General features: G+C 42.7%; 1 protein-coding gene across 4 annotated transcripts in view; it reads left to right on the top strand.

Moving 5' to 3' along the window:
* The window catches only part of CCDC148 (coiled-coil domain containing 148), a 137,502-nt gene that overhangs the window by 52,259 nt on the left and 60,790 nt on the right, over nt 1–24,453 (top strand). For all 4 annotated transcript variants that reach the window (XM_025186537.2, XM_075933433.1, XM_075933434.1 and 1 more), the window contains 2 exons: nt 19,222–19,360; nt 21,492–21,698. In XM_025186537.2, coding sequence (XP_025042322.2) covers nt 19,222–19,360; nt 21,492–21,698 — 346 coding nt within the window. The remainder of the gene's footprint in view (nt 1–19,221; nt 19,361–21,491; nt 21,699–24,453) is intronic.

Genomic DNA, 24,453 nt, shown 5'->3' with positions numbered 1-24,453 from the left:
TGATATGGAGGAGTCTGCATGGCCTTCTCTGGCTTGATATGAGTTCGGCTAAGAAGCAAGGCCCTGTTAAGTCTGATGCTAGCAAGCATGCAGATGGGCCTCAGGCTAAAGCAAGTGTATGGAAATGTAACCTTTTGCCCTTGGTCATTGGTCAGGGCCTGCTTATATGTAGTTTAAACTGCTGAAATCGTACCATTAAAAACAAGCATGATCAAAATTTCCAGAATTATTATGGTGTAGCTTATAGAAATAGGGGGGGAGGGGCGTCACAACAGGCACACCCTGTATTTTATGGAAGTGCTAACCACAAAAGGAATAAACAATTTGGGATAATGGTATAAATTAAAGATTATACAAATAATGTTAAGTAAAGTGAATAGCATATCTAAGGGTGTTGGAATAAAGAAGTACGTATGGCTGGAACACCACTTGGCAAAAAGGTGTGGAGCAACCAAGTCTTGGCCTTGTATAAAGTATGCTTCTGCAAGCATGAGCTTTGGAAGGGAGGAACAGAGTGGACCCGCAAACTCTGTTCACTTAATTAGAAGTTTGGGGCCCATTCATCTACATCACACAGCCTAGGATGTCTCAGTGAATGGGAATGAATAAGACCACGACCTCCTGACTGGGGATTGTTGGGGATCAAGGGTGAACTGTAAGTGCATTACGATTAAGTATTGTAGTTTAGCTAGTTTGCATTAACCACTTTGCATTGTTTATATATTAAGTTTCTTCAAAATTTATAGTGAATAAAATTTATATTGCATAGTAATAAGTTAGCCTATAATGAATCATGGCTGAGGCTTGTGTTATTACCTGTGCGATGTTTATCTGTCTTACACTGCTTATGGGAATTGTATTGACCCTTTTATTTGCAAAGTTCTTTGGTTATTGTAATTGCTTGAACTTTCAATATAACAGGTAGTGGTTAAGTTTAAATCTCTCTCATTGGTTTGTTCTGTGTCCCTGAATCTAAAATATACTGAAAGAACAATCACGTAACAATTGGGCACATTTGATAGTTCCTTAGTGCCCTCAAGTCTCCATCTACAGCTTTGACCAGCTGGATGTTGTGCTGGCCTTCAGGCTAATCTCTTTCCAAACACTTATATTTTTCACTCACACAAACAAAAATTACATAGTTGCTCTTGTAAAAACAGATCTAGTACGAAATACTCTAAGGCTACGTCTACACTGTAAGGTTTTTGCACCAAAACTTGTGGAGCATCCACACCTTTAATGTGCTTTTGCGCAAGTAAATCAGCAGTAAAACAGCAGAACAAAGGGCTTTTGCCAGTGTAGGTCAACCTCCTTCTACGAGGCATAACTCCCTTTTGCGCTACAACTATTGCGCAAAAAGGCAACTGTGCATGCTCCAGAAGGGTTTCTTGCGCAAGAAACCCCTATGGGAAAAAGCACAGGTGTTCTGATGGCCATTCTGTGAATGGCCATCAGCGCTTTTTTGTGCAATGCACTTTGAGGTGTGGATGTGTTTTTGCACAAGAAGTTTTTGCTCAAGAACTCTTCCGCAAAAGACGTCTTGCACAAAAACCTTGCAGTGTAGACTTAGCCTAAGATTAAAGTATCTACTGCAATTATAAATCTTCCATAATATAAAAAACATTCTTACACTCTTTAATTTAAGAGCAATCCTAAGGGTGACTATGGTGAGTCATAAAGGCCCTTCTGGTCTGTTCCTTCCTTGACGTCAATAACAGACACAGTATGCTTGATGCATCTTCCTGCTAGTGAAAAAGGGTAACTTGAAGGGTACACTGAGACACATGACATTGCATAAGGCTTTTTATTATGTTCATATACAAATACTAGAATACTACATTTTAGCTACATCAATTCCTTCTCAACCATCTCTGCTACTGAGACAGAGCGTATTGCAGTGTCGCCTTCTAGCTAGATTCCCCTTTAAGGATAGCTTTAGTATTCATTTGTTTTTAGGTCTTGATATCTTTAATTTTCAGTAGCTTTTAGTTTGAAGGGATTTCTTTGTCATATCTCTCCCTCCTCCCATCAGGGAGTTCTTCCCCCTTGGGAGTTTTTATCCTCTGGGTATTCCTATGCCTAAATGCATTAGATTTAAACATTGTCTCACTTCCTGGGATTCTGTTCCAGTTAGTGACTATCACTCTATCGACTGCTTCCTGGTACACGCATATCCCATGAGCATAAAATGTATGAGGTTTAAGACTTGGTCTAGAAAAAAATAGGTAAATTAAGATTGGGCTGCTTGCGATGTAGCTCTCCCTTCATCCTGTCTTAGGCTACATCTATACTGCAGGCTTCTTGTGCAAGAAGTTTTTTGTGGAAGAGATCTTCTGCAACAACGTATTGCGCAAGAGCTTGTCCTCACTGCAAAAGCGCATCAGAAAAGCGATGCGCTTTTGTGCAAGAGAACATCCAGAATGCATGGATGCTCTCTCGCAAGAAAGCTCTGATTGGCGTTAACAGAATGGCCACCAGGGCACCTGTGCTTCTTTAGATAGGCTGTTTTTGTGCAAAAAAACCCGTTTCCCATCCCCACACATCTTTTTGCACAAGAGTTCTTGTACAAAAAGGAGTTATTCCTCATAGAAAGAGGAATACCTATCCCATAAAACCCCCTCTGTTCTGTTGATTCACTGTAAATTTTCTTGCACAAAAACGTGCTTGAGGTGTGGACGCTCCACAATTTTTTGCGCAAAAACTCTGCAATGTAGACATAGCCTTAGATATAGACCTAGATATCCCACAATCATTCTGTAAAGCAGTCCTCCAGTGAGCACAGTGTGTGGTTGACCTTCTCAGTCTGTTCACCTGCTATATTTTTTCAGGGCATCACCAAGATTTTTTTGGGGGGTGGGGGGGAGAGAAAGAGTTCTAGTTCTCCTCAGAGAAAAATCAATGTCAGTGTTTTTTCTCCTCAGTGAAAAATCAGAGAAAAAACCCTCTGTCACCTAAAAAGACCTAATATTTTGGAGACCTCACATCCCACCAGGCTCTCTTGGATTCTTCAGCTAAGGCCAGAATATTCTGAGCCATAGGGCACCCAATATTTCTTCAATACCTCCTTGATGTATCAAGGTGTTAGTGATCTGAGGAACTCTTCTTCTAAGTAGTTGACACTGACTTTGAGTTCTCTTTCCATGTTACCTCAGGTATTCAGTCTCCATTACAAAGTGATAAATCTATATCATAGAAACAAAGGTCATCCTCTGTGCCATTCTCTGCCATCACAGAGCCTTGCTAGATTTCAGCTCAGATTCACCCAGCACCACAGGAGTTTAGATCCTCCAGACTTGTTTGTCTCAGATGAACCTTCAACTAGTGGGCACTGAAAGACTGTACAAAATCCTTGTATATCACCAATGCAATGCTACATCTAGTTTTCTGGTTCTCATGAAAAGAGACAGGAAACTTCCTTCATCACAACCCCTATGTGCTCTATGTTTAGACCATGAAGAAGGCACAAGCCTCTGACTGCTAGATACTGGGATGAAATAATTGCTCTGTTTGTATTCATTATCTCTGGGTATGTTTATATAGCAGCATTATTTCAGAATAATTGACATTATTTCAAAATAACATAATGTGCGTCTACACAGCTAGCCTTTATTTCAAAATAATGTTGAGCTGGAGGACTTCTTACTCTGAATTCTATAACCTTCATTTCAGAAGGAGAAGGGAAGTTGAAGGAAAAGTGTTCTTCCTTCAACTTCCTGCTGTGTAGACAGCGCCAAAAGTTGAATTAAGCTATTTCGACTTAAGCTATGCAATTGATGCTAAAGTTGCATAGCTTATTCCAACTTTAGCCATGTTGTATAGACGTACCCTCTGAAATATCTGGCATGGGCCACTGTTGGAAGACAAGATTTTGAGCTAGAAAAGACACCGACTTTTAGGCTTCAAACTATTAGGTCTCCTGAGCAGAGGTCTGTGTTGCTTACCTTTCTGACATGGGATTTTTCAGGCTGCTTTATTCCCTGCCTATACTGTCTTTTCCAGCAAGCCAGACCAGGGGTTCTGGAACAATTTGTATAGTGTGGAGTGCTAAGAGTCATTGAACCAAACTATAAACTCTCTATATAACAGAAACCACTTCAAGCCGGGGGTGATGCACTAAAACTCCTTGTTCCAGGATAATTTTATTAGGAACCAAATGTAATACGGATTGCATTTGAGCATCTTGGGTCATCGAAGCCCATTTGTCTATTTTGCCTGATCTACCCTTACATTCCTGACTGGCTAAAAACTACTTAATTTTCAGGTGGGTATATCTTGATCACATAACCATCTCTGTCTTACAGAGTAGTTGAGTTACTGCTTTTCAGGATTTCTTTCAGAAAACACTGGTGTAATCGAATCAATGGTTTTCAGTGCAGTAGAATTTCTGGTGGTTGTTTTAGGTCCTTGCATAGCATTAAATATAATATTAATCATCCTCATCAAATATGCTTAGTCTACTGAGGACTATTGCAATAGTCCATCTGGTCATGGTTGAGAGCATCATACTAATATTATATATATATATATTTATATATGATTAGTAGTAAACATACTGTTTAGTTTTTAGTTTTATCTTCCGAGTACTAGTGGGGAGGGAGTAATCTTCATAATCATAGGTTGTTTGAAAGATATATTGAAATATAAAACCATTAAAGTCAATGAGGGGACAAAAATGGACTTGAGGTCAGTGATATCTGTTCATGGCACACTTGTTTTGAAGTGCACATTTGTACATTATACTATAATTTCATGTGTGTCTGAATTACTTTTTAATGTACACAATAAATCTGCAGCTAACTAATACTGTCACACAAACAATATATAAGTGGTGTTAGAATTTTATGACATTTAAATGCACTTTATGTTAAGTAAGAAGTATTCTTTCTAGTATTTTGTGTCAAAACCCCCTTAACTCTTGTGACTTCCTCTGTTAGGGAAGCATTAGTCTTAACTTAATGGGGGTGATCTTTAAATGCAAATATATCGAAGTTGTCATAACAGAGTATTTTTTCCTTTCTTCTGCTAGGAAAATGTTTTAAATCTTTAATGGAGTGTAAGAAAACTAAACAGCCATCTGTCACATTGCATGCTATATTTTAATTCTATTTGGAATATTATCTTTATTCTTAGTAATGCATTTCCCTGTCACATTTAAGGAATATGTAGCAATACATGCAAAATATTTTGCTCCTAATTCTCTGTTGTCATGCACCTTATGTAGTCCATTATATCTTCAAAAAGTGGCAAAAACCTCTCTCATCCTAAAGCTGGTGTATTTACACCAGTTTTGCAGTCACTTGTCAGAATTGTTAATTGCTAAGCAAAGTGCAAGAGAAAAAAGAACCAGCCGTTCCATATGTATTTCTTAACGGATGCTCCATCCTGACTTCAGGGGTCACTTAAGAGCTCTGATAAACAGGGGACAACAAATCTGCATATATGTGGTCTTTTCATCATTCCAAAGAATTGCAGGTTAAGCTTCCCTTATTAAAGCAAGAGTGCTTATTCTCTTAAATTCCAGACTTATGTAAAATGGTTAGTGTAAATAAAAATCAAAGCAAAAATCAATTGGGTTACTTTTTTCCCTTTAAGCTGACAATTTTAACTTAGTGGGGTTTTGTTAGTTTTTAACCCCCGTAATCACAAATGCATATTGCTCCAGATATCTTTGGGGAATGCAGTAAGGTTGCTTTTAACAGTACAGAACACTACAATTTTGAGAGAGAAACTGAAAAATGTTTCCCTGTTAAATATGTTATGATCACTTTTAAAATATGCATATATTTAAAATATAATTTTGACAATGGCCAAGATGGACAACCTAATACAGATGAATAAGACTAACATTTTATCTCTTAAGCTGCGATGCTCTACTATTTTAATTTTCCAATGTCCATGCATGCTGGTCACTAGACTGGGTCTCAGGCTAAATTCATGGAAAACTTGTGATGATCTCGCAAAGAGAAATGTAAAAATAACTATAAATGAATAGATTCTTGCTCCCTGCCATAGGAAAAAGGCTGGGTGCAAGGAAAAAAGGAAAATATAAGATACATGAAAGACCTAAACCCACAGGCACCAGAAATATCTTTCAAGTTCCATACCATTGATTCAGCAAGGAGTGATAGGTCAAAGGTCCGTGTTCTGAGAGCTCATCAGAGACCCAATAGTGTAAGACCGATGCATAAATTGATATGGGTAGAGCAAGACTGGATAATCCAATGGTCCCCAACGCGGTGCCCGCGGGCGCCATGGAGCCCGCCGGGCCATTTCTGTGCGCCCACTTAGTGATCGGGTCTGGCCCCGCCCCTGGGCGCAAGGCGCATGGGCGGTGCTGGCCTTTGGGCACACGGTATATGGGTAGCATCGGCCCCGGGCATGCAGCATTTGGGTGGCGCTGCCCCAGAGTGCGCCGTGTAAGGCCTGTGCCGGCCCCGGGCAAATGGCATATGGGCAGTGCCAACCCCGGGCACAGAAACGGTGCCGACCCAGACGCACAGCACATGGGCAGTGCCGGCCCCGGGCGCGCAGCGTTTGGGTGGCCCCGCTCCCGGATGCACAGTGCAAGGGCTGTGGTGACACCGGCCCCGGGCGTGCAGCACTGGAGCGGCACTGGCCCCAGGCATGCAGCACATGGGTGGTAGTGGCCCCACCCCCGGACATGCGGTGCATGGGCTGTTTTGGTGCACGGCATATGGGCAGCTCCACCCCATGGCATGTGGCACAGGAGCGACGCCGGCCCCAGAAGTGTGGTGCATGGGTGGCACCAGCACCGGGCGCGTGGCATATGGGTGGCCCCTCCCCCGGCACGTTCACGGGCCTGCCCCCGGGCACCCGGCACCCGGCAGCCCTAAAAGGTTGGGGACCGCTGGGATAATCCCTTTGGCCATTGCCTATTGAGGAGTTACTGTCCAATAATAGCAACAAGAATGATGCAAACCAGAAAGCATGTACCAAAAGTGGCAAAGCAACCCAGGCGCTAGCAATGAATGCTTGTCAAAAATCTACTTATCACAGCAGTGTAGTCTGATTTTTAATTCAAAGCAATTTAAATAACTGATTTTTATTATTTAAATTAGTAGACATGCTACCTTGATTTAAATAATCGAGTTTAGTCTTGTTTTTCATTTGTACATCAGTTATTTGCCTAAAGAGAGGTTATTTCTCATTCAGTGACAATCATTAGTGCTTTGAATGAAAGGATAAAAATAGCATAGTAACATAATTGTAATGTAAGAGACTGTGAGATTTTCCTTTAAATGCTCCATTCTGTCTGCTGGCATTGAGCTTCCTAGGAAAGGAGTAAGTCTGTTCTACTGCCCAAGTGAGGCAAGTTACTCATTTATCATGCCCAGAAATGAGGAGAGTGGGATAAGCTCTCTCAAGAGAGTTGATCCAGGGAGTAGCGGCGTAATTTTGATTGAGGAGCCCTATGGAAAGATGTGTGGTAACTTTGGTTACATTACTGCTTCCTTTATTATTAAAACCAAATTGCTTGAAAAAGTTATTTTTGACTTCACATATTATATGGAATATAATTGTAAAGGCAAAAGGGAAGAGACAGCTTCTACGGGCCCTTGGGCAAGGTGTGAGAGAGCCCCAGTTCCATGCCTCCTGGTAGGGATGGGCCCTTAGGCCAAGGGTCAGGGCTGGAGACAGCCAGCCCTCAGCGCTGCCCAGCCAGCGCTGCCAGACCTCCCCACAGTCTTCAGAGTGATGCAGAGTATGTGGTGATTTAAAGGGCCTGGGTCTCCGGCCACTGCCACAGTAGCAGTAGCAGCATCTAGAAGCCTCTTTGAATCACTGGGCCCCAGGGCTACTGCTCTGTGACCGTGCATCTGGGGTGGACATGATGTCTGGGTCCCCAGCCCCTCACAGTTACAGGCGTCTCACCCTCTGGTGCCCAGCCGACCAGCTCTTCGGCGGCTGGTCGCATCAATAATCTTTGACTGTTGTCTCACTGAGTGTCTCCTCCACATGAGACAGAGGAGAGAGGGGGTTCTGGGCCCGCCCTCACTCGCGGTCCCCAGCCCAGGGCCCTAAGGTCTTAGACCACGCTGCGGTCCAACTCCAGCTGATGGGGCCGCTTGCCTAAACGCATCAGCCCATGGGTTAAGTTCACCACCCTGCCCTGGGCTACTTCCTCTCTCCTCCTCCTCCGGTGCAGCTCATCCCCCTGCCAAGGTGAGCCCTTCCAGCTCCCCCATTGCTCCCTGCGGAGCTTCACCTGGCGCCCCCCACCCTCGCCTGGATCGGCGTCTGTTGCCGCCCCTGTCTGCCTAGGCGCCCCTTGCCGTCCTCTCCTCTCTCTGCCCGGGCGGCTTTTAAATCTCCCGCTGCCCAGGACGTCAGGCCGGATGTCATCCTGACATCACCAGCATAGCCCTGACCCCACACCGACGTGACGCAGGGTCAACTCCTCCCCCTCTCTGCCATTGGGCCTGCACTCCTCAGCCGTGCCGTGGCACCAGTGCATCCGGCGCACAGCTGGTAAGGACTCCCTGGCAGTGCCAATAAGGTGTTAGCCCCCTGGGGTCCAGTGTGGGATCTCGGGGCCCCATCACATGCTCCCTTTGCTCTCTCCTTTCAGTGGGTCTTTGTGAAGGAGGCTAGGAAATATGTCTTTGTAACCCAGTGGTGAATATATGCTATGAGTTCCCTCTGTGCTAATCCACAGAGGATAGGAGTTGTTACAACCCCCTGCTACAGAGCCTTGGCTCTTTAACTCAGGTTGTAGTAGCTCATATTTTAGCTCTGGAGATCCTCGGTTCAGTTCCCAGTGTGCTGGCCAGGAGGATCAGTCACACCTTCTCACAACTATGTATCCAAAAGTGACAAAGAATAATCAATAACACAACTTTGGGTGAGCATATATCGGGGTGGACAAAAGGGCCTCTGTGGGCTGGATCTGGGCCACCAAGTGGGTTGATCCGTCTTATGGAGGTCCTGCCACGCCCCAACCCCAGGCCAAGCTGGGGCTTAGGCACAGGGGAGCACATGGCACTTAGAGTTAACCAGTGTTCCCTCTAAGCTGCATGCCTGCTGGAACGGAAGGTGAGTGGTAGTGGAGGTTGGTGGCTTGGTGGGTTCCTGGTGGCGTGCGGCTGCATTTTTGCTCCGCCTGAAGCTAGGGCGCACAAGGTGAGGCTCTTCTGGTGAGGCTGCTCCAGCTGGAATGTGCCTCATGCGGGCGTGCAGCTGGAGCTGGGGGCCACCTCTGGGGACTAGGACCATGATGCTAAAAATAGCACCACAGGTGGCCTTGCTCCAGTCCCAGAGGGTGGTCCCACCCTGGGAGCAGCTGGGGCTGGGACTGTGGTACTAAACATAGCACCACAGCCACAGCTCCAGCCTCTACAAAACTGCTTTCCACGTGAAAGGCAAAAGGTGAGGGAAGGAGCTGGGGGAGAACTAAGTGGAAGGTGAGTGAGGAGAGGAAGGGGCTTATGCTGAGGGGAAGTGGGACAGTGCAGGAGAAAAAAGGGGAAGGCACCAAGGAGCAGGGTGGAGGAGAGACAAATGCCAGGGTGCCAAGAGGAGACAATGAGAAAAATGGCATGGGGGGGGGAGGGAAGGGAAGGTGTCAGTGGGGGTGCAAGAAGGGAGGGAACAGGGTGATGTTGGGAGAGGAAAGGGGAGGGACAATGGGGGCAAGAAGGAGGAAGAGGAGAGAGGAGGAGTGGGTGCCCAGAGAAGAGGCATTGAAAGGAGGGGTGGGCATGAGGAAGGCAGGGGATGGAGTCATGTTTGAGGGCACAGCGGAGTGTGAGTAGAACTGGGGCAAAGGGTGCTGAGGGGATGGGCACCAGGGAGAAAGAGGGCAAGGAGGATGGGGCAGTCAGGGTAGGAGGAGGCACCAGGAAGGAGCAAAGGTAAGGGAAGGTGCAGGTGCCTGAGGTATTGTGGGGGTGACGCAGAAGGGCAGACCTGTGGGCTACAGCTACATTGTGCATTTTTGTGCAAGAAGATATGGAAATGAGGTGCGGCAATGAATATCGCTGTGCCTCACTTGCATACCTAATGAGCCACCATTTTGTGCAAGGGGCTTTTGTGCAAGAAGAAGCAGTCTACACTTCTCCTTCCAGTCTACGCCGCTTATTTTCAGGCAGAACGGCTCTTGTGCAAGAGGGGATTTTGCGCAAGAAGAAGCAGTATAGACTGCTTCTCGCGCAAAAGCCCCTAGTGCAAAGTGGTGGCTCATTAGGTATACAAATGAGTCACAGAGGTATTCATCACCACGCCTCATTTGAATATCTTCTTGCGCAAGAATGTGAAATGTAGACATAGCCATAGAGGGGAGGGACGGGCACCAGAGGACAGAGGCAGGCCAGGTGGTTAGAGGAAAGTGTTAGGAGAGGGGATGGGGAGAAGCTACAGATGATCAGAGTGGGGCTAGAGGAAGAATGGGCAAGAGAAGGGAGGGTGCAGGAGTCAAGGGGGAGGGAGGAAAGTCCCCAAAGGGTTGAGGGGAGTGAGAAGGGCAGGAGCCAGGACAGCAGAAGATGGTGAGGGGTGGGGGACAGCAGCAAACAGTAGGGGAGCAGATGGGATGAGGAGGGGCTGGGAGATATGGCAGCAGAGAGAAAGGGGAGAGATTTATAAGATATTTATTAATAACTTGCGTGCCACAGTGGCACACATCTGAACAAGCGCACAGGAACTCAATACTGGTGCACAAGACAAAACTCACTTTTCTCATAGATGGAAAATTTTAGAGGGAATACTGGAGTCAACCCTAGTGGTTGACTCTTAAGTGCCACATGCTGGAGGGCAGGGAGCAAAAGACTTCGCACTCCTCCCACCTCCAGGCCAATGGGAGCCTGGGGGCAGAGGGAAGCACACAAAATCTCCTCCCACCCTTCAAGGGGTTTGGAACTTAAGAGTCAATCGTCAGCTGCTGCTTAGCTGGCAGGTGACTAAGCGCAGCACTCCCTTGCAGGGCGACAGCAGACTTCACGTGCACCACCCATCCCCAGGCCCTGATTGACCTGGGGATGGGAGGGGAGCACATAAAGTCTCCTCCCACTGCCAAAGGTGTGGGCACCTAGAGGGAAATGTCAGATTTTCAGAACAGCTGGCCGTTCTCTCTGGGAGCGGGGCAAAGACTTCATATGCTCCTCCCCCCACAGACCGACCAATCAGGGTCTGTGGGTGGGGAAGTATTGAAGTGATCTGGCCCTGCCCCTTCTGCCTGAGGCCCCACCTCTTCCGTGGTGGCCTAGGACAACTTCAAACATTTCTGAAGTGGTTCCCAATCAAAAATTATTGCCCATCCCTTGCCCATTATTACCTACACATAGTCAGTCAGTGAGGCTATGTCTAGACTGGTATGATTTTCCGCAAATGCTTTTAACGGAAAAGTTTTTCTGTTAAAAGCATTTGCGGAAAAGAGCATCTAGATTGGCACAGATGCTTTTGCGCAAAATCACTTTTTGCGGAAAAGCGTCTGTGCCAATCTAGACACAGTTTTGCACAAGAAAGCCCTGATCGCCATTTTCGTCATCGGGGCTTTTTTGTGCAAAACAGTTTTTAGCTGTCTACACTGGCCCTCTTTCGCAAATACATTTGCACAAGAGGGCTTTTTCCCGAACGGGAGGAGCATAGTATTTGCGGAAGAACACTGACAATCTTACATTAGATCGTCAGTGTTCTTGCGGAAATTCAAGCGTCCAGTGTAGACAGCTGGCAAGTTTTTCCACAAAAGCAGACGCTTTTGTGGAAAAACTTGCCAGTCTAGATGCAGTCTGAATGTAATAAAATCAAGATACAATAGATTAGTGCTTCTCAAACGTTTTAAAGTTGCACATCACTTAGTAAGAGAAAATAATCTCAGACTACCACTATCTTCCAGGCTCATCATTCCCACTTCTTGGGTCTCACAATATTTCATTTTACAGATAACAAGGTCCCTGCCCTACTCCCTACCCATGGGTGGTTCATTAACCTTACAGTAAGAGAGAGAGAATGTTAAAGCATAACATTTGATCCATTGCACATAATGGACTATGTGTAAGGCACATAATGGACCATAAATAGTGACTTGTCTGCGTTGCCCATCAATGCCAAACATAACTGGCAACTGTGCAGACAACAGCAATCAATGGCTGTGTCTAGACTACATGCCACTGTCGTCAGAGGCATGTAGATTAGACACATAGGCAAAGGCAAATGAAGCCGCGATTTAAATGATCGCGGCTTCATTTACATTTACATGGCTGCCGCGCTGAGCCGACAAACAGCTGATCAGCTGTTTGTCCGCTCAGCACGCTAGTCTGGATGCTCCCCTGCCGACATCAAAGTCCTTTGTCGGCAGCCCTGTTATTCCTCGTGGGATGAGGTTTACCAGGGCTGCCGACAAAGGGCTTTGATGTCGGCAGGGGAGCGTCCAGACTAGCGCGCTGAGCCGACAAACAGCCGATCACTGTTTGTCAGCTCAGCGCGGCAGCCATGTAAATGTAAATGAAGCCGCGATCATTTAAATCGCGGCTTCATTTGCCTTTGCCAAACAAACAAATCTACATGGCTCCATCGACGGAGCCATGTAGTTTAGACGTACCCAATGTGTGACAGCAGTAGATTGCTAACTAGCAAATGCTACCTATTCACTAAGAATACATTTATTTAGTTATTCTGAAATAACGTAGTGAGTTATAACTATAAGCATGTATTTAGAAATAATGTCGAGCTGGAGGACTTCTTACTCTGACTCCTGTAACCCTCGTTTCAGAAGGAGTGAGGGAAGTCAAAGGAGGAGTGATCTTCCTTCAACTTCCTGCTGTTTAGACATCTCCAAAAGCTGAATTAAGGTATTTCGACTTAAGATACAGAATTGACATAGCTGAAGTTGCATAGCTTAATTCAACTTTAGCCCTGCAGAGTAGATGTACCCTAAGGGTTAACTGTGCAGGCTAAGAATGAGGCAGTTGGTCATGGCTTCATTAGTCAGGAAGTGTACTCTTGGGCTGTGTCTAGACTGCATCCCTTTTCCATAAAAGGGATGCAAATTAGACACATCGCAATTGCAAATGAAGCGGGGATTGCATAAACACGGCTTCCGCTTTTTTCCAGCTTGGAGCTTTGTTGGAAAAAAGCACCAGTCTAGACGCGGATCTTTCAGAAAATAAAGCCTTTTCCGAAAGATTCCTTATCCCTTATTTTAAGAGGAATTAAGCATTGTGGAAGTAATTGCACAGAGTAAGAATAACCTCATAGAGGGTAAATTTTGCATACAATAAATTGGGTTTGCTACTGGTGGTTAAGCATTGGAATAAATTGCCTAGGGGGTTCTGGAATCTCCATTGTTGGAGATTAGACCATCTTGTAGATAATACTTGTCTTGCCATGAGAGCAGAGGCGTGGATTCAATAACCTCCTCAGGACCCTTCCAGTACTATGATTCTATGAAATTAGTACCAGACCCATGTTAAACTAACTTTTTAAAGTCATTTTTAGGTTTCTCATCACTATAATATTTGATTACCTCATAGTATTAAAAATGTTGCATAATCCTGAGAAAACCAGGTTGCCCATCGGTCTCCTTTAATCCATTGTCTTATAGCAGTATGGCTGGTTAATAATTCCTTCTGCAATGAATGGTGTTACAGTTTGGCCTATAATTATATAGGTGAGTCTTGCAGAATATGCTGAAAAAGAGATCAGTGCTCATTCAGTCTAATGTCTTGCACCAGCTTGTTCTGTACTTTTGGGCATCTCACTGCACGCACTTCCTCTGCCATTCACATTCTACTTTTTATTCTCAGATGAAAACTGGGCTGAAATATTTTTGATGAGCATAGCAATTATGCTAAGGAGCAGAAGAGATGATTTGTGTGGTAAATGGTCCCCCTGTACTGATGGCATGTCATAGTTCTTTGTGTTAGAGTGACAGCAAATATACACTATCTTTTTAAAAAAACACATATGTACTCCTAAATCATTCAGTACAATAGTGTGTATAGTCACTGTTAGCATGGAAGACAACTGTTCTTGCCATGTGATCTGCAAAACTTCCATAAATAATAACCAATCATCCCTATAAGTCTAATTTCTGAGAAACTGGGTAGTGGGAGTCAAATTTCTCAGCATCTTGCAAGATCAAGGCCTCTTCAGGTGCCTGGGTTCAGCTGTATCAGTGCTGAAATCATTTTAAAAAAATGCCAGGATGTTCAGAAACTTCATTCTGGCTCCCAAAGAAAGTGTTCAAAATTGTGTTCCATCACGACTCAAGCCCTGTCTGCAATGTCCTTAGTATTTTGTAGGTGCCACAAATTGCATACAGGCTTGATGAGACTAACGGTGATTAAGCCATTTGGTGTGCTGAGACTGTTAACAATACACATTTGTTTTTATTGTTTGTATTACTGTAGTGCCCTAGTCATGGATCAGAACCCCTTTGTGCAGGGCACCGTATAAGCACAGAACAAAAACACAGTACTTACAAAGCATCAGTGTTCCACGTGTTTTTCTATTTATTTACATTAGTGCTTTGCAATTCTCTCTGTACTGGGCATTACTCAACAAAAGGGTGAATATATGAGGAATGATGAGCGTGTAAGGAGTCATAATAGGTTTATGTTGCGTTTGCACATAATAATGAGTTTGGATAAACCACACATCTTTTTGGCAATTCACACCTTTGTGTCTGCATAATTGCTTTTCATGTATCACCTCTGTTCTTTCTCCCTCTCCTGGTTTTTTTTTTTTTAATTTCAATTATAATCTATCTGCTAGTTTCACCCCATATGTTCATTTCATACTCAGTTAAATTTTGTCTACTGGGGCTAGTTATGAACACAGGCATTCTTAACTGTCTCAGAAATCAAGCAATAAGCATGTATAGCCTTTTAAAATCATATTTTCTTCATCAGTGGAAACTTCCTGAGCCATCTCAACTAAGTAGATGGAAATAAATTATTGCTACAGCACTCCTTGTAGAGGAAACAGCCAGCAGTGGCATTTCTGAACCAATTATATTTCACTTGAGATCTCTTACACCATGCTACTTCTTGAGTTTTCACATGCTTTACAATTGTATCTTGTCTCTGTCATATTTTCTTTCTCTTTGCAATAGCCTTTTAGGATTTGAAAGGACTTCTTTGGGTCAGCACTACCCTACTTCAGGAACAATACCCATGGAACAGAAAAATTTCCTCACTGAGAAACAGGCTTAAGAAAGCAGTTTAGGGTTTGGGGAAAGAATAGGCCTATCACTGTCTGAAGGACTGAGAGGCAGGAGTTCTGGGAACAAGGTAGATAAATTTTTTCCGTATTGGCCCTTTTCTGAGAGATCTCTCTGGGAAATCTGTAAGGGTTCTCAGTACACACTGCTAGATGTCCAGATTTATTGGCTCAGGATCATCCTAGAGGTCTTGGGTTTTTTGCACCTCATGCTACCTCTAGACTGTAGGCTTCTTTCGGAAGAAGCTTTTCCGGAAGAGATCTTCCAAAAAAACTTCTTCTGAAAGAGCATCCACACTGCCAAAGCGCATCAAAAAAGCAATCTGCTTTTTCGAAAGATAGCGTACACACTGAATGGACGCTATCTCGTATTTAAGCTGTGATTACTATAGACGGAGTAGCCAGTAGGGCACCTGTACTTTTTACTCTTTCCTTTTCTTTCAAAAGAATTCCCTCTTCCCCGTCCAAAGAGCTCTTTCAAAAAAAAGGCTTCTTCCTTGTAGAAAGAGGTTTACCAATATCGTAAAAACCCCTTTGTTCTTCCAATTGTTTTTCGAAAGAACACAATTGCATTGTGAACATAAGTGAAGCTTTTTTTGGAAAAACAGTTGTTTTTCAAAAAAAAACCTCTGTAGTGTAGACATAGCCTCTGATGTGGCAACCCTAAAGCAAGGAAGGCTGGAACAACCTTCTCTGTAGTGGTATGCTGGTCCTTTATGATTTCAGCCAGCATCTTGCTCTTTCATGGGGTCAAAGGAACATAGCAGGCTGGAAATTGTGGTCTCCAGGGCAGCCAGAAGTGTAGTTCAAGGTTCTGGTGAAGCCTCTTAAAAATGGCTCCAGATACAAAGGAACCATCTTCCAGCAGAGAGGGAGAGATGTGGAAAAATTTTTTGTATCCTCTGCACACCTGTACAGGGACTGAGCATAATCTGATGTTAAGTGCAGAATTTCATCACTATGTCATCCTCTTTTAAAAGGTTGTAAATGTCTATGTCTCACTGAGTCTTTGTAGCTTGGTCACGAAAGTTTATAAAATCAAATTTAAGTATGGCCTTAAGCCATACTCAGATACTATGTGCATCAATGAACTGATTTTAGATACAATGTTAATAAATGCCATCAAAGAACCTAGATAGATATGAGCTTTATTCCTTTTTTATCTCATATTTTCCATCTATTGCAAAATATTATATTATTGTAATTACTTCAAGAAAAGCAATATATTTCTATACTCTTTTACTATAAATCCAAGTTAGGAAAAAAAGAGTTCACTTTTATAAAGACATGATAAGCAGCCATGGTTCGAAATGCCATTTACTGTAACTAAAGACAATTTATGGATTTGTTTCCTGACCTTGTAATGAATTCCCTAAAGGAAGGAGGATCTGAGTATCAATGCAGTACTCATTTGATGTTAACAGGACTCCATGTGGGGGCAGAGGTATGCTTACTTAGAGCCCACTGCAAGGTCAAGCCTTGCAGTATTCACCAACACATCAATTATGACAGTATAGGAGGGCAGACTGATAGCAGTCTCAGCAATGTTATTGAGCATGCTCAGTACAAGCCAAGCAGCAAATCAAGAGCAACAGGCGGGGGGAGGGAGGGGGAGAGGATAGGTAATCAACCCCATCTGCATTCTCCTCACCCTAAAACATATTACCTCTTTCCAATAGCTAGTAAGGCAGATAACTTTGCAATTAGCTGACAGGAGCATTGTATCTAATTCCTATATTAAAGAAAGAAAATTAAATATTAGATCCACTCAGCTCCAGTACTAACATATTCTCACATCTTGTGGCAACTCACTTAAGGGACACTGGTTAGCCTTAAAAGTTTAATCTAAAGTCTTACTTTGTTACTAACTGCGGAGAAAGAGACAATGTCAAGACTCCTGGGCTCTATCTCAATTCTGAAAGGGAGTGGAGTCTAGTGGGAAAGCATGTCCATGTTAGCAGCTCTTACAGTGCCTCAGAGAGCAGTGCACTGTGCAACTGGCCGCAGGATGCTATGGCCAGGGTTTGCAATGCCGCATCGTGGGGCAATCAGCATCACATGACCAGGTTTCTCACTCCCATTGCTCCATGATCATCCTGCTACATTGACAGCTGCTTTTCAACAAAAGTCTGGAAATTAAGGTGTGTGTGTGATAGGGAATGTGTGTGGATGTGTGTGTCTATATGTGGGGCAAAGGGTAGACAGTGTTTTGGGCGATGTCAGCATGCTGTCTTGTAAGTTCAGTCAGCTGCAGGAAACAACCCCTCCTGAGGTAGGGAGAGGGGTAAACCCTGACATCTCAGCCTCCCTCCCCCACCTCTCTCTCTGGCTCTTTGCATGGAATCTCTCTCACACACATGCACAGTCAGGTCTACCTCTATGTTCAACAGAAGGAGAATGCCACCTGAATGGTTTGTTCTGTGTCCCAGGGCAAATCAGCACAGTATGCAGCCTGTCTGAAATGAAGGTCTGAAAGGCGATATGTGCATGCCCATAGGACATATGGTTGATTTCAAAACAGAGCAGAGGGGAGTTGAGGTATTATGGGCCATTTCCAGAGGACAGTCAGAATGCAGCAAACAATTCAAGTGTCCACACTGGCACCTCAGTGCTGTATTCAGAGTGCAGTACTCTCTTTGCTTCTCATTGAGGTTTTTTACCTAGAGTACAACTGCAGAGTTAGTGCACACTAAGTGCCTTGCCCATGTGGACACCTCAGGAGTTACAGTGCTGGGAGCTATTATGAGTAATTTTGTATCATCTGCAAATTTTGCCACCTCACAAATTTTGCCACCCTTTTCAAGATCATTTATGAAGAAGTTGAACAGCAGTGGTCCAAATGCAGACCACTGGAGCATATCTCTATTTACACATATTCTTATTTTTCCAATTTTTAAGTGGAATACCTGGCAAGGTTTTGATGATCATCTAATGATCCTTCAACTACTTGAATTACAAGCTTTTTGCTATTTTAATCTCCCTGCCTCCCTCTGCTTATAAATAAAATCCCTGCTCCAAAGCAGGGAGCAGCACAAACTCTGTTGCTGGTAAAGAGCTGTCTCTGGAGTTAGGGCACATGCTTTAAGCAGATCTCAATTATGAAATCAGGGCGTTAACTCCATCCTACCCCCGCCCCCTATGGCACCTTTGAGTGTGCCTCAAGTCGATTGGGAACCAGTCATAGGGAACCAGCCAATGGGGGCAACACTTGCTAGCCTTAGGCAGCAGTACAGCACCCAGAGACCTACTCCCACCCTTGGGGGGCCAGGTACAGAGGGTGTTGATCTCAGCCAGCTAGCATTTCCAGGAGGAGGATGGGGCCAGGAAGAGGCAGTTTGGCTGAAACCTGCTATACTGCTGATTGGGAGCAGTCTGTGGTAAGTGCCTCCCAGCTGAAGCCTGCACCCCAGCTCCCTGTGCCACCCCTGAGCCTGCACCCAAACTCCCCTCCCAGAGTTCACAGTCCTCACTCCTTCCTGCACCCAACAATATGCCCCAGCCTGGAGCCCCTTCCTGCACACAGAGTTTTGAGGTGCAGGAGGGAGTTAGGGTTGCAAGTTCTGGGAGCAAATTTGGTTGCAAATGGGGGCTCCAGGATTGGGCAGTCTCCTTCACAGAGCTTACGCTCCTCAATTCTTCTCCAAAACTCTGCCCCAGCCTGGAGCCCCTTCCTGCACCCAAACCCCCTCTCAGAGCTTGTGCCACTCACTCACTTCTATACTCCAACACTCTGCCTCAGCTTGCTGTCCCCTTTTGTACCCAAACTCCCACCCAGAGCCTGCACCCTTCATTCCCCAGCATCCCAACCTCTTGCCCCAGCCAGATGAAAGTGAGTGAGGAAGAGGGAAAGTGGGCAAGGGAGTAGGTGGGGCTTTGTGGAGAGAGAGGATCTCAGGAAAGGGGCAGGGGTAGATCCTGGATTGCCCTTAAATTTAAAAAGTGATATTTGGCATACTTTGAGACAGAAATCAAGTGCAAATTGTATTATTGTCTTATCTAATACATTTTTAATTTAAAATTTATGCAGCATTTGATTGCTTACAGGAACTTTGGCTGGAGTGAAGAAGATCAGTGGGTTTATCAGACTGTTGTAAATCAGTATCCAAGTGATCTTCAGAGCAGAAGAGCTCTGTATTTGGATATGCTACAGAGACATCTGCCTCACAAATCTAGGCATGAACTGGTCAGTGCTACTTCATATGTTAGAAAGTTTTCTTTAAAAAAAAAAAAAAACTAATACACTTTTATTACCAAAACTTAGGAGAAAAAATTCTTACATTTTGAAATTAATTCAGTTTATGCCAGTTAAGAGGAAGATTTTGTATTTATGAATATGGTTAAGATTAAGTATCCCAGTTAATGCTTAATTTGCTCAGTTACCTGTAAAAGAATTCTGAAAATATATCACCTCTACAAAACATGAGCTGTGGAACTTTTCTAATTTTGTCTACTTTTCTGGACAATCCAACAACAACAAATCCATCTTACTAGGATTGTGTTTATAGGTGTCTTACTATGCTGGCATTCTGCCTCCCTGTTCTCTATGAGTAGACATAGCAAGTACTGTTACAAATGTCTGAGACCAATCATTCTAACTATTCCAACGTATGCTGTTGAGAGATGCTATTGAAAGTGCATTCAATAAGCATAATGCCTTATAAGCAGCTTGCAAGGAAGTTTTGCACTTTATAGAAGTTCATGGAATCCTTTAAGTCTTTTCAGGGAAGGATGGGAAAAACTGTAAACAGTGAGCAAGGTTTTTTGTTTGGATGTTCATTGCAGCCAAAAGGGAGGATGATCAGTCCATCTATGAATTTCTTGTGAATTTCAGTCCTCCTTCTGCTCCTAGGAACAGGAATTTGTGTCACATATCAAAATAAAATGTGTAGGTCTCCCATCCTTTTAAAAAAATCTAAAACTATTGGATTATATTCCAGCTTTATCCATTATTTTCTTAAGAAACTGTATTTCATGATTCTATATATAGAAATGCTACAACAGTATAAAACTAATTCTTAAAATAGTTACATAATATTAGCATAACTAAACTGGGTTTGTTTAATTCCTGCATTAGTGATTGGCAGCATATTTTAAAAGGTTGTATATTTGTTTACTTTTTGAATGGTTCACAGGTGTGAAATTAGCATAAATTAAGCTTTATGGCTCACAAGTAAAATGTTAACAGTTGGATATTAGTATTTTAAAAATTAAAGAGCTTCATATTGGGAAGTTTGAATAATGAACTAAAATCTGATTGGCTTCTTTCTCCTCCAAGTGGTGCCTGTTTTGATACTTTGCATTTACTTTAAGAAGAGAATGCGTGTCAAATATCATGTCATTTTGTGACTTAGACTACGGCTACACTGTAGCCTTCTTCCGGAAAAGCTTATGCAAATGAAGTGTGGTATGGAATATTGCCATGCATCATTTGCATAATTAATTAGCAGCCATTTTTGCGCAAGAGGCTTTTGTGCAACAAGGAGGTGTGTAGACAGCTCCTTTTTGCGCAAAACCCCCTCTTGCGCAAATGCCGTTCTTCCTCATTTTTTCATTTCATTGCTCAGGTCCTTAACTCATATATCGGCATTCCGCCAGGTTCATCTTCCCTCTGTGCTCCCTAACAAGAGTGAGGAATGCAGCAAACTGTACACTTTCCCTTGCTCCAAGCCAGCAATGTCCCCATATGAACCTGTGACGGAGCATTAGTCTCCCCAATCCCCGACCTCCCTAAAAGGAACCTGAGGAGTGGTGGAGGCTCAGGGCATGAGCAGTCCTGGAAGTGGGAGGGTGCTCCTCCTGCTAGCCCCTTTCACACCCCTGGTGATTCTATCACCTTCTGTATGGTTTTATACAAAGCAGTCCCATTCCAGGCACATGCCATTTTCTTGACACAGCCAAACCCTTACATTATTTTAAGTTATGATAAGAGGAAACTGTATTCTGGATTTGGTGGTCCTAGCTCTTACCATTTAAGAGGAGTTCAAGAACATACAGAGAAACAGACAGACAAACTCTCTCAAATATATAATATTTATTATTGCAACTCTATTGATTTCAGTGGAGCCATTGTACCATAAAGGAGAACAGAAATTTGTTACTTGCAAACTGTTGAGTCCCTTCTGTGTTAGGAATTGCGAGGGTGCTGAGCACCTCACAGAAGAACCTCAGCAACTTCCAAAATCAAAACTTAAATGTTCAGTTCCATGGGAATATCATTAGTTTACTTCAAACCTCACAAATCCTTAAAATTAATGTCCAGTACTATTTATTCTTTTATGTATGGTTTTAAATCTTTTTGAAATGTTACTCTTTAGGTTGCTCATGAAAAGGCTTGGGATCAGTATCATTTTGCTAGGAGTCAACGTAGAGCTTTGATTTTAAACTGGGCTCAGGCAAGAAAAGCCTTTTTATTGAAAGCAGTAATGACTATTGCTGAAGCTTGTGCTGTTCATGAGACAGAAGTGATGTTGGCTAATAACAGAAAAAAGCAACAGGACATCTGTGCTGATTTGAAAGGAAAGGTACGTTCATTTACTAGACCACACATAAATATGTCAGTAATTGTATCCTGTTGGGTTCAAAATTAACTCAAGCAACTATCTTGAATAAGTTATAGTATCAGAAGAAACAATCCTAAATGAAGACTGGCTGTCACGTTCTTGTTGTTACTCGTCTGTTTTAATCCTACTGGGCAACCCTTTATTACAAGAAAATATATACCTGTACGTGAGTGAAGAAGAATGTGATCTTTTGGCAGAGTTCTTTATCCCTCTATTCTCTTGTGCACCTTGAACTGTAAATTACTTTAAGGTTACTCTGTTTTATACCAGAGCTCCTGTTTGACTTCTTTGGAGCTTGAACAGCTTTACAGAGATACTTTGTTGTGCTAAAGGTTATTTAAAAATACATTTGAGCACCTTAGCTAGTGTAAATTAGCGCCGTTCATTGTACTCAGTGGTGCTATGCCAACTTATACTAGCTATGGATCTGACCTATAAAGAATAGGCATTTATGAATAATAACTTTAACATGAGTAAGGTTAAAATTTTCATGCCAGAATTTCACCTGCCTTTGCTAAGTGTCCTTTTTCCACTAGGGGTGGACTTCACTATTATAACTCTAAAACTGTATCTACATTATAAATTTGAGTTATTTCATAAGATTGAGAGGTTAGATAACATCATTTAACATAACAAGTGGCTAAAAGTGGGAATAGTTGGGGATAATTCTACTTTCTTCCATTATTTATTATTCACAGTAGATAGAAAAGAAAAAGCGTGGAGTTGAAATTTTGTTTTTTTCTGCCCCTTTATCTTCCTCTTTTGTTTTTCCTTTTTCCATTTTGCCACTGATGTCTGATGGTGGGGAAACTTGGAAATTTCTCAAAAAGAAAAATTCCAATTTTGAAAAAAGCTAAGGAAAATTGCCATTTTTGCACCAAAAAACCTTCAACTACCTCTAGGAAAAAGCAAGGCAAAAAGGCCAAGTAAAGGAGTGATTAATATGAACAGATAGAGAAAGAAAAGTAACAAACATGAAAATGAGATTTGTGCCTTAACTCTTATTGATTTAAATGGAAGTTAAGAGCCTAAATAACTTTTGATCTAAGCTAAAAGGTTGGGTGAAAAAATTAGTAAATTGGTGATTTGTTAAGCATTCTGCTAAATTGTGAGTAGGAACTTAAACTTTATCTGTTTCCTTCTTCTTTTGATTGAGCTGAACCATCTCTGATGGTTCAAAAAACTTGAGTAAAAGGAAAATAGGCAATATTACAGAGCCAGTCACATAATTTCATCATACTATTTGCCAAGCTTATAGATGCTAAAGTGCTATTTTATTCTGAAATGGTCCACATTTTGATGGAGATTTGTGACAGCTTTCAATATTTTTTCCTCTTAAAAATGTAGGCATGGTGTATCAAAATACTTATGCAGACAGAAAGTGTGGCAAGAAGAGAAAGGAGTTTTTACATTGGAAGTATTTTCCCAAATAAAACATATTTACCTAGAGCAGAACAGGGGAGGGAATGCATTTTGCAAAAGTAATAAAGCAGGGATAAGAAACCTGAGGGCTGGGACTTGGATGCGGCCCCCATCTTACCTAGCTCTTGCCCCCACTGTGGGGTAAAGCACATACATTCTACTGAGCTGGGCCCCTAAGCTGGTGTGCAGGGGGAATATGGGAAGTATCTCTTCTCAGTCAGGGGCCACATCAGTGAGGGTGGGATGATTTTTTTTTTTTTTTTTTTTTTGCTTTTCACTTGTGTGCGTCTGACTAATTTTTCTATATGTCAGTGGTCCCTTACCCCCAAAAAATTCTCCATCCCTGTAATAAAGGATCAAAAGGACTGTTCATACAGTTACACAAGGACATATACAAGATTTTACTGTTTCAGGCAGTAGCAAACATTCAACAATGTGATACACACAGATGTAGTTTATGCGTTATGTAGTTAAGTCATGTAGTTTGTGTATGCGAGTGCATATGTGCAAATAATTCAGACAACCTACATAATGGCTACGTCTACACTACAAGTTTTCTCGGCAAAAAATATGCAAATAAGGGACTCATTTGCATAAGTCACGATCTCATTTGCATATTTTTGGCCAAGAAAACTCGTAGTGTAGACATACCCAATGGTAAGCATGTCTCTACAAACTTTGATATTCCTTGTGTCGGAAAAATGCTCTTCCTTATAGAAACAGAACATTGACTGAAAAGGGAGGATGTACAAGGACAGGCCATGAAAGCTGACATATATTGGTACATTGTCTTAAACTAAGATGCTATGACATGATTTCAGCTCCAAGAAATTGAAACTGGTCCATATTCGGTTGTGTTTTATAGCTACCCATCTATGATTAGTTTCCTAAAAGAGTGTAATTATTCCCATGCTGACCCTTCACAGTGTGGTTGTAGACAAGATTCAGTCTTTTTTTTTAAAGATAAAATTCTCCTCTATATTTGTTTAAATGCAACTATAATTTGTATGTAGCCTGAAATTAAAGGACAGCTCATTCAAAACTGATATAAGGAAATATTTTGTATACAACGCGTGATTAATCAGTGGAACTCCTGACCACCAAATATCATAACCAACGGTGTATCAGAATTCTGGCAAGGATAATGAAAACACCAGTTATATTAATAGAATAAAAGTACAAATGTTGTAAACTTTCATGCTTAAGTTAACCGCCTGAAAACTGTTATGACTGAGAATGAAGTTTCCCATATGAACAGATTATTCCGTAATTGTCTGTTTCCAAAGATTATAAT

This window comes from Pelodiscus sinensis, chromosome 7 (genome assembly GCF_049634645.1).
Source record: "Pelodiscus sinensis isolate JC-2024 chromosome 7, ASM4963464v1, whole genome shotgun sequence".
Taxonomy (NCBI): domain Eukaryota; kingdom Metazoa; phylum Chordata; order Testudines; family Trionychidae; genus Pelodiscus; species Pelodiscus sinensis.
The sequence above is the reverse complement of the archived record's forward strand: the minus strand, read 5'-3'. Positions and strand labels throughout refer to the sequence as shown.